General features: G+C 61.8%; 1 protein-coding gene across 4 annotated transcripts in view; it reads left to right on the top strand.

Annotated features, from left to right (window-relative positions):
* The window catches only part of LOC102765542 (solute carrier family 22 member 11), a 26,959-nt gene that overhangs the window by 2,255 nt on the left and 15,024 nt on the right, over positions 1-9,680 (top strand). Inside the window, exons 3-10 of one of the 4 annotated variants that reach the window (XR_001515177.1) lie at positions 721-875; positions 975-1,143; positions 2,494-2,617; positions 4,488-4,603; positions 6,693-6,907; positions 7,763-7,871; positions 8,412-8,535; positions 8,706-8,793. Coding sequence is in view for 3 of the 4 variants with exons in the window: in XM_015569065.1 (XP_015424551.1) it covers positions 721-875; positions 975-1,143; positions 2,494-2,617; positions 4,488-4,603; positions 6,693-6,907; positions 7,763-7,871; positions 8,706-8,909; positions 9,207-9,258 (1,144 nt within the window). In the remaining variant the exon portion in view is untranslated. Of the gene's footprint in view, positions 1-720; positions 876-974; positions 1,144-2,493; positions 2,618-4,487; positions 4,604-6,692; positions 6,908-7,762; positions 7,872-8,411; positions 8,536-8,705; positions 8,955-9,206; positions 9,292-9,680 lie in introns of those variants that run through there. The other 3 variants (XM_015569065.1, XM_006771599.2, XM_006771600.1) reach the window with 3 other exon arrangements.

The following is a 9,680-nucleotide window of genomic DNA, read 5'->3' as shown; positions in this document are numbered from 1 at the left end:
GCTGGCAGACCCCGGGCTCAGCCCCCGTGAGCGTGTGGGCACCGGGCAGAGGCCCTCCAGGGGGTGAGGGTCGTCTCCTGGGAGCCCCTGTCACCAGCACAGACAGGCGGGGAGCTAGCTGGCGGGCTTGCCCAGGGCCCCCTGTGCTCAGCTTCAGTCCCTTCACTCAGTGCCTTGATTTTCACAGCAGCCCTACGAGCATGTCATGGTGAATGCCTCCATTTTACAGATGGGGAAACTGAGGCTCCGAGACATTGAGTCATGAGCTCAAGGTTACCCAGGAGGGGCAGAGCAGGGCTCAAACCCATTCTCTCTCTCTTTTTTTTAAATATAATTTTACATAAAAAAAATTATTGAGTGATTTGAGAGAGAGAACAGAGAGAGAGAGAGAGACTTGTTGTTGCACTTATTTATGCAGTCACTGGTTAATTCTTGTGTGTGCCCTGACCGGGCATTGAACCCACAGCCTTGGCATATTGGGACAATGCTCTAACCACCGAGCTACCCAGCCAGGGCCCAAAGTCCATTCTTGACGGTGAGGCCGTGCTGCCCGCCGAGAGCAGGCGTTGCCGTTCCTGTGTCACGCAGTCGCACGTGCTCCTGGGTGCCGAGGAGGAGGTGCCGCCGCACTGGCATGGGCACATGCGGCCCCCGCAGGCCCCCTCGTTCCTCCATGACCCAGGGCCCTCTCTAGGCCCCGCTGTGCATCTCCCCAAACAGGTTTGGGCGGAAGTCCATGCTGAGCTGGTGCTGCCTACAGGTGGCCCTGGCCAACACCAGCGCCATCTTTGCCCCCAATTTCCTCGTCTATTGTGGCCTCCGGTTTCTGAATGCCTTCGGATTGGCCGGCATCATCCTGACCTCGACGACGCTCAGTGAGTCACCGGCTCGGCCGCCTCCTGCCCGGGGAGGAGGGGAGGGTGGGGCTCAAGGCCACCACTCGGGCCCTCACCTGCCCCTCCCTCGCCTTTCAGTGGTGGAGTGGACCACCACCCGCAGGAGGGCGGTCACCATGACGATCCTGGGATGCACCTACTGCACAGGCCAGATGATCCTGGGTGGTCTGGCCTTCGCTCTGCGGGACTGGCGAGCCCTCCATCTGGCCACGTCGGCGCCCTTCTTTGCCATCTTCCTGATATCCTTGTAGGTACAGTGTGGGGCCTTTCCCTTGGGGAGAGCATCGCTGAACGGGAGGGGGACCCACAACCCCAGCACCCTGGCTGGCCGTGGTTCCAGAATGCTGAGAGCCTGGGAAGGGAGTGCTGTGAGCGGAGCCCTGGCTGGTGAGAGACGGTCTGGGACTCAGAGTTCCAGGGCATTTCAGCCAAAGGTCTGAGGGCCCCATCCCGCCCACTGGCCTCCCGCACATGGGCATCATCGTGCCCTACCCCCCCACACATACACATGTGCGCACGTCACCTGTCAGGCCTGTGGCATCCCTGTCGGTGCGGACCGGCATCAGATACGGGAAGATTCATCCTCACTATTATGTTGATGCCACAAAGATCCCTGGGGTCTGCGAACACCTGCTGGGGTTGGGGGTGGGGGGAGATGCAGGAACAAACACAAGTTCAGGCCCCCACAGGCTCTCTGTGCCCGTGAGTCAGCGTGGAGCTCAGGGCCCAGGTGCGTCGATCTGGGGTGTAGCGAGTCCTAAGGGCTCATTCATTTCGTCTCAAATGTTTACCTCGCTCCCACCCGCGCCAGACATGGCTGTCGGCACTGCGGCCACAGCAGCAAACACAGCCACTGACCACATGGAGTTTTGTTGCATCAACAGGCTCCATAGCAACAAGGAAGACAGCCCATAATGACACTAATTCGGCACCCCCCACCCCCGCGCCCCGGCGCACTGAGGGGCGTCCTGGGTGCTGTTGGTAACACCAATGAGGGGCTGAGGCCCCAGAGAGCGGCCCAGAGACCTGCCCGAGGCCACACATGTGAGCGCCAGGGGAGGCCTGGCACCCGGGCAGGCTGACCGCAAACAGAGCCGAGAGCCTGTGGCTGGGAAGGCTCTGCCCGTTCACCAGGGAGACCCTCTCCCTGCCCATCTGCCCTGACGCCGGGAGGAAGCAGACTCACGTATAAAACCATTCTCTTCTGGCGGGGGATGTTCTAGATGTGTGCTGTGTGTTTTTTGTTTGTTTGCTTGCTTTTAAATTCAGCATGACGTACGCTTTCTGCCATAGAAATGCCCCAGAAAAAGAAGAAAGAAAGAAATGGCCCAGGATCACCCAGGCCCGGGCAGCCTGTGTGCTGGCCGTGCCCAGTGCTCTGATGGGCAGGATCCCGGCAGCCAGGAAGCCAGGTGGAGTGGGCCTGGGGGAGAGGTGACCAGGCGTCAGGGCTCATCCGAAACCATCAGGGACTGCGCCGCCTGGCCTGGCATTAGCACTGGAGACGTGGCTGCCATCTCCTCACGCCCACGGCAGTGGGAGGGCCTGCCGCCCCCCTGACTGGGGGAGGGCCCAGCAGCACCCACGTCTTTAACAGGTGGCTGCCGGAGTCCGCACGCTGGCTCATCATCACGGGCAAACCAGAGCGAGCGCTTGAGGAACTGAAAAAGGTGGCCAGGATAAACGGCCACAGGGAGGCCAAGAAGGCCCTGACCATAGAGGTGAGATGCCGCTGGGGGTGACCCAGTGCGGGGCGTGGCCGGGGACAGGCACCCACCGAGGTCCTATCAGTGTTACCACCAGCTTCACCACTGCCCACACCGCACCGCCAGCTTCACCACTGCCCACACCGCACCGCCAACTTCACCACTGCCCACACCGCACCACCGCCATCAACACCCCACACCAGACCGCCCACCATCATCACCATCATCCCCATCATCATCCCCATCATCATCACCACCATCACCATCACCATCATCACCACCATCACCATCATCATCTCCATCACCATCAACACCATCATCATCTCCATCGTCACCATCACCACCACCATCACCACCACCATCATCACCACCATCACCACCACCACCTCCATCACCACCACCATCATTACCACCATCATCACCATCATTACCATCCTCATCACCACCATCATCACCACTGTCATCATTTCTATTCAAACACAACTACCATCACTACCACCAATAATAATAATACCACTAATATCAACACCATCCACAACAGCATTACAACTATCCACACTCCACCATCACCTCCACCACCTCCATCATCACCTACAGACCACCACTATCAACTTAATCTTCATCACCACTAGCATCACCAATACCATTACTGACATCACCATCAGCATCTCTACAAAACACCATCACTATTACCTTCAACACCATCATGACTGTTATCACCACCACCACCACCACCACCACCAGTAACAATACAACCATTATCAACAACATATCCACGTCACCACCACCTCATTATTCACCACCTCAATCCGCATATATTGCACACTCACCTCATGGGCTGCTCCATGTATTGGGGAAAAGGATCTCTTATTTGAAGGGAGCTTCTCAAGGAAGCAGGTGTGGAGGGTGTGCAGCCAAAGATGAGGGGAGGCAAAATGCCCTGGGGTGGGAGGATCAGGGAAGGCTTCTAGGAGGAGGCAGGCTAGAGCTGAGCAGGACTGAACTGAGCACAGGGCAGGCAGGGCTCAGAGGTGCAGGAGGACCAGGCCCAGACTTAGTTTCTGGCAGTGGTGGGGACTGTGAGAGACAGGGTTGACCAGATGGCCCAACCCGGACTTGGTCTCTGGTGGTGAGTTAGAGTGATTGGGTTGACCAGTTATCTGTGGAGATGAGAGCTTGAAGACAAGGGACTGGTGATTGAGTGGGATCGGGGGAGCTTTCCTGATAAAAACGCTCAGCGAAGTGGGAATAGAGTGATCACACCTCAACATAATAAAAGCCTTTTATGACAAACCTACAGCCAACATCATACTCAATGAGCAAAAACTAAACTCATTTCCCCTAATAACAGGAACAAGACAGGGATGCCCACTTTAACCACTCCTGTTCAACATACTATTGGGAGTCATAACCACAGCAATCAGACAAGAAGAAAAAAAAAAGGCATCCAAAGTGAAAAGCCGGGTCCAGGCAGGGGCGGGGGCAGGGCCGAAGAGCAAATAAATGTTGACAAAATAAAAAATTTAAAAAAAAAAAGAGGTGCTGGAGGAGGCTGGATGGGCACTTGGGGCACAGGGAGCCCGTGTGGCTGGCACGCCCGATGCCAGCCTTGGTGAATGAGGGGGAAGGTGGGCTCGGTGCAGTAACTGCCAAGAGGGCCAGAGCTGGGACACAGACTCTCCTTGGTTCTGAGTGGGTGGCCAGGTCTGCAGAAGAAGCTCAGCCAGAGGGGGGGCAAACGCTGCCTGTCCCCACCCCCTCACCCCCAGGGCTCTCCAGCCTCCGCAGTCAAGGCCAGGCTCCCCCATCACTCTGACACCATTCCCGGGCACGGGGGTGGGGCCAGCCACCGCCCCAATGCTCACGGTGGCCTGTTCTCCCGGAGGTGCTGATGTCCAGCATGGAGGAGGAGGTGGCCTCTGCGAAGGCCCGCCCGTCGCTGCTGGACCTGTTCCGCGTGCCCGTTCTCCGCCGGAGAAGCTGCTGTCTGTTAGTGGTGAAGTACGCCGCCCTCCCCTCCCCTCCCCTCTGGGACACAGAGCTGCAGAGGGCGGGGAGCGCTGTGGGTGGGGGGGACCCTGCAGGCCTCTTGGGGTGCGTTTCTGGCTGGGACAGGCAGCCCCCCGGAGGCAGGGTCCTGGCAGGCAGGAGAGAGGCAGTGCGTGGAGATGTGGTCGGTCTGGAGGCCAGCTCCGCAGAGGCCAGCTCGGGGGAGGCCGGGGTCAGGCTGAGAGCACAGGGCAGGTGGCTGGAGCGGACCCCTGCTTGTCAGCATTGGACTCACCCCCAGCGGGCTGAGTGCCTGGGGCCAACCCTGTGAGGTAAGAGCACTTACACCCCCAGGGACAGGGGGGACGGCCCAGAGCGGCAGTAACTTGCCCGAGGTGACGAGGGGCACTGGAGCTGAGGTCCAGCCGTCTCCCCTCCCAGGTTCACCTGCTGGGCCCGTGTGGAGCAGGGAAGCCTCGCCCCACCCACCAGCCCCTTTGGCTCCCAAGGGCGCCGGGGACCAAGAGAAGTCCCCTTAGTGAAGCGATTGCCGTTCACGTGACTTCCAGGAGGGCTTGCTGACAAGTGTGAGGGTCGGATTCGATGGGGACTCCTCTTGAAATAAAACGGAAGGTTATGAAACGTCCATTTTATGCCGTATTTGACCACGTGCGGGTGTCTGGGTTATGATGGCAAACACTTGCTGCGCCTTTGATCAGGCTGATCGCAGGCTTTTTGTGTTCACGTTTCTTTCTGACGGATTAGCAGTGACGGGAACCTTCTGAGCGCGGCGTGTCAGCGTTTTGAAAAACCCTAACTTAACTCTGGTGCCGGGTCACATATCGAAATTTTTTGATATTTGCAACCATAGTAAAACAAAGATTTATGTTTTTGATATTTATTTTATATATTTAAATGCCATTTAACAAAGAAAAATCAACCAAAAAAATGAGTTTGCGTGTCACCTCTGACACGCGTGTCATAGGTTCACCATCACTGGATTAGAGGGACCATCCAGGTCTCCTTCCCACCTCCAGGCTCCCGGGGGGGCGCTCTGCAGCCTCCGGGGTTCACAGCGCAGGCTGGAGCCGCTCCACTCCTGTGGCTGTGGGCGGGCGGCTGGCTGAGGCTCTGGGCCCACAGTGCCGGCCCCGTGCGAGCACCACGTCCCCTTCACTCACCCCCATCGCTGACACTGACGCGGAATCTCCGCGGCTTCACTGTGCGTCTGTGGCCTCTGATGCGGGCACAGCTTTCGGGCAGCAGGAGGGCGGGGTGGGGTGGGGGAGTGTCCAGGTGAAACGGGGATGAGGACAGACTTGAAAAGTGGTCAAGAGTAAGTTCACGTCGTGGCCACTTGTGGATCCAAATTCAAACTCCAGACCGGAAATTCAGCTGCCGTAGGTTCAGAGGCCGTGGCAGGGCGCCCTCCCCCCCAAACAGACAGGTCCACCAGCGGGGACCAACGCGGCAAGGGGGGGTGGGCGGAGGCAGGGGAGAAGTCCTGTCACATTCATAGCCAGGCCCAGGCCACCCCTGGGGGCTGGGTGGCCCTTCTGCATTGTCCCTCTGGCCGGGCCCCCCTGTCATGGTGCCCTCCCTGCTGGCAGGCAGCACCCCAAGGGCTGGGGATGCACTTCCCACCCTGAAGGTGGGCCCAGCCGCCTGCCCCACAGGGACGCCCTACTGTCCTGAGTCCCGTCTTTAAAGACAGAATGGCCACCGAGAGGGGCAGCGGCCTCTGGTTGCTAGAGCCGGAGCCAGGCCGTGGTTCCAGAAACAAAGCCAGGGGCGCTGGAGCCGGACGGGGCGCAGCTCAGCTGACCGCGGGGCCCTGTCCACCGGCCGGTCAAGCCTCTGATGGTGGCCAGGAGCCCACCAGGCCCCTAGCCACGGCCCCGCCCTGGGACAGAGGCGGCCACGGCCCTCCCACCCTTTCCCAGGGGACAGCCTGACCCTGGGAGGCAGGTCCTGCACTGGACGGGCTCCTCCAGCTTCAGCAGAGACAAGCCTGGGGGGCAGTGGGGGGAGGTGGCTGCATGCTCAGGGCGGCTGTGCGGGGTGAGAGGGGCCTCTCCCCAACTCTGGCTTTGCCCTGCAGCTTCTCCCACATGATCTCCTACTACGGGCTGGTCTTCGACCTGCAGAACCTGGGGCGGGACATCTTCCTCCTCCAGGTCCTCTTCGGGGCCGTGGACTTCCTGGGCCGGGCCACCAGCAACGTCTTGCTCAGGTTCTTCGGCCGCCGCGTGGTCCTGGCCAGCGCCCAGGCCCTGGGAGGCCTCTCCATCCTGGCCAACGTGCTGGTCCCACCAGGTGAGGCCAGGACAGCGGGAGAAGACGGCCTGCTGACCGCCTGGGTCCTCGCTGCCTGCCCATGGCCGCACTTACCTCGCTGGCCCCCCCCCGTTCCGGCCCTGAGGCTGCCGGGCCCATCACCCCAGCTCTGCCCGTCTGTCACGGTGGCAGCCTTTGCCATGTCATCTCAGGATCCCGTCCCCAAGCAGCCCGCCCGTGTCCCTACGGACATCGCGGGTCAGAGCGGGGAAGTCAGGCTGGTGAGAGCGGGAGCCAGGGCTGGACCAGCCTCGGGCCGGAGGCGGGAGCTGCAGGGGAGAAGGGCCCCGAGGCGGGACGGGTGTGAAGTCGCTGGAGGAGGCAGGACAGATGCCAAGTGTGTGGTTCTCTCTCAGGAGCAGGAGCAGCGAGCTGGGGCTGCTGCACCCGGTCTGACTCCCTGCAGGAGGCACGATGCCTGGAGGCCTCTCCCGTCCCTTCTCAGGAGGCCCCGGGGAGGCAGGGCGGCTGCAGCCTGGACTGGGGCTCCCGTGATCCCTGCTGCTCCCCGTGGTTCTCTGTGCCCCCAGGGCCCCACAGGCAGGCGGAGGGACAGTGAGAAGGATCCTGGGTCCCGCGTGACCCTCTCCTTCACGGGAAGGGCCCAGGGCGCTCAGGGCCAAGAGGCCCCGTACAGCCATGGCCACCCCCCAGCCAGCTCCCCCATCCCAGACCTGGCCGGGTTCTCGCCTTGCACCCCCCCGGCCACTGCCATGAGGTCCTCCTGCCCTGAGTCCCGCCTGGCCCTGGCGGCCTGGCCCTGCCAGTGACCCACTTCCGGCCCAGGCTGGCCGGGGTCCTCTCCGCAGACCCCGTCTCCCTTCCCTCTCCCAGACTGGCAGGGCCTGCGTGTCGCCTTCGCCGTCCTGGGGAAGGGCTGCCTTGGCCTGTGCCTGACCTGCTTCTCTGTCTACAAGTCGGAGCTCTTCCCGACCTCACTGCGGTAGGCGGGGCTGCCAGGCCGGGGTGGGCGAGAAAGGGGCACCCAGAGGGCCAGTGGGGAGGGCAAGGAGGGCTGGGCATCCAGGGATACCCGGCAGAGGGCAGAGGGGGCCGGCTGCCAACATGGAGCTGAGTGCACGGCCCAGCGTCCTTCCCCCAAAGGCCGCCCTCAGCCGGGGCCTCAGAGCAGCCCTTCCCTCCGTGCAGGTAGAATCTCAGAACCTGGTGAGGGAGCCAAGAGCTGCCCTGGTCCAGTGGGGACCCCTCCTCCTCCTCCTGCCCCTCCCTGTCCCGGCAGAGTTACCCTCAGAACCAAGACTCCGTGGGACATGGAAAACCCATGGTCCCAAGTGAGACCACCCCCACATTGGGCAGTTGGGTAAACTGAGGCTTAAGGACTCCAATCCAAGGACTTCCTCGATAGTGGCCCCCGTTCCCTGACTCCCAGCCCAGCGCGTTCCCTCACTCCTGGCACTCGCGCACTCGCTTGTCCATCCTTCCGTTCGGATGTGCGTTGATCGAGCTGGTCGATGTTATACAGAAGCGCACGCTGGGACGCAGGGCCTAGCAGGAGCCCCGAGGCAAGCCTCCCAACCACCTAAGCCCTGCACGGAGTGGGCCCTGCCCTAGAGAGTGCCCAGAGGATGCTGGAAGGGACAACCTAGGTGGGCTCCATGGAGGAGGCGACATTAAGGGAGACCTTGAGGAGGGCAACTCCCTTAGCCCAGTTTTTCCTCCCCTGGCACCTCCTGACCCAGCCAAATGCCCCCCTTTGGTGAGATCCCCCTAAAGTGCCAGCTATGACAAGGGTTGGGGCCACGCCCTCTGCCCACAGGATGGCAGCCGATGGCTTCCTGCAGTCGGCAGGGAGGCTGGGCGCTGTGGTCGGCCCCCTGATCATGACGGCCCGCCAGGCTCTGCCCCTGCTGCCCCCCCTCATCTACGGGGTCATCCTCATCGTTTCCAGTTTTGTCCTACCCTTCCTCCCGGAGACTCGGGGCCTCCCCCTGCCTGACACCATCCAGGACCTGGAGAACCAGTGAGTGACCCCTGGCCCCGGGAGTGGGCGGGGTTCCCCGGGAGTGGGTGGGGCTCCCAGGACTGGGCGGGGCCTCCCAGGAGTGGGCGGGGCCTCCCCTCAGCGCTGTCGCTGGGCGGGCAGATGTGGTGGCCGCGGGTCCTGGGCGGGGAAGGGCAGGGCCTGGGCCGGGCTTGTCATCGGCGACACCACGCTCAGGGCAGCGGCACAGAGGGCGCCAGGCTGGTGTTTCTGAAACCGTTCAATCTTGACCACAGCCCTGCGAGGGAGCGACCATCGCTCTCTGCGTTCACACAGACGAGAGGAAGCGGCTCATTCGCGTCCCACAGGGAGAAGGCGAGGTCCGTAGGCAGGAACACGGGATGGTTCCGAGGCGGCTCTGCAGCCAGGCTGCCCGCGGCTAACCTCCCCCCAAAACTGATGGAGAGGCAGCCTCAGCGGTCCGGGGGGGGGGGGGTCCCACAGAGCATTCCAGGCCCACGGATCCGCAGGGGCGTGGGTCCCTCGAGCCCTCCAGGAACAAATCGTGCCCCCTCATGTATGTCCTTGGAGAGACCAGAAGCGGGGGAACGTCCTCCGCGCTTTACATTCGGAATCCCTGCATGTGTGTCTGCTGCCTCGCCTGTACAAGGCGGTGAAAAAAGACAGAACACAGCCTCGCTCGAGGAGTCGTGTTGGGGTTTAAAAGTCACTGTATGACAGCTCCGGCCGGGCCGGGCCCCGCACTCTGCACGGCTGCGGGGTCCGGGGCGCGGGCAGTTGGGGGCGCTC

The sequence above is a fragment of the Myotis davidii genome, unplaced genomic scaffold (assembly GCF_000327345.1).
Source record: "Myotis davidii unplaced genomic scaffold, ASM32734v1 scaffold425, whole genome shotgun sequence".
Classification (NCBI taxonomy): domain Eukaryota; kingdom Metazoa; phylum Chordata; class Mammalia; order Chiroptera; family Vespertilionidae; genus Myotis; species Myotis davidii.
This window is presented reverse-complemented; position numbering and strand designations above follow the sequence as displayed.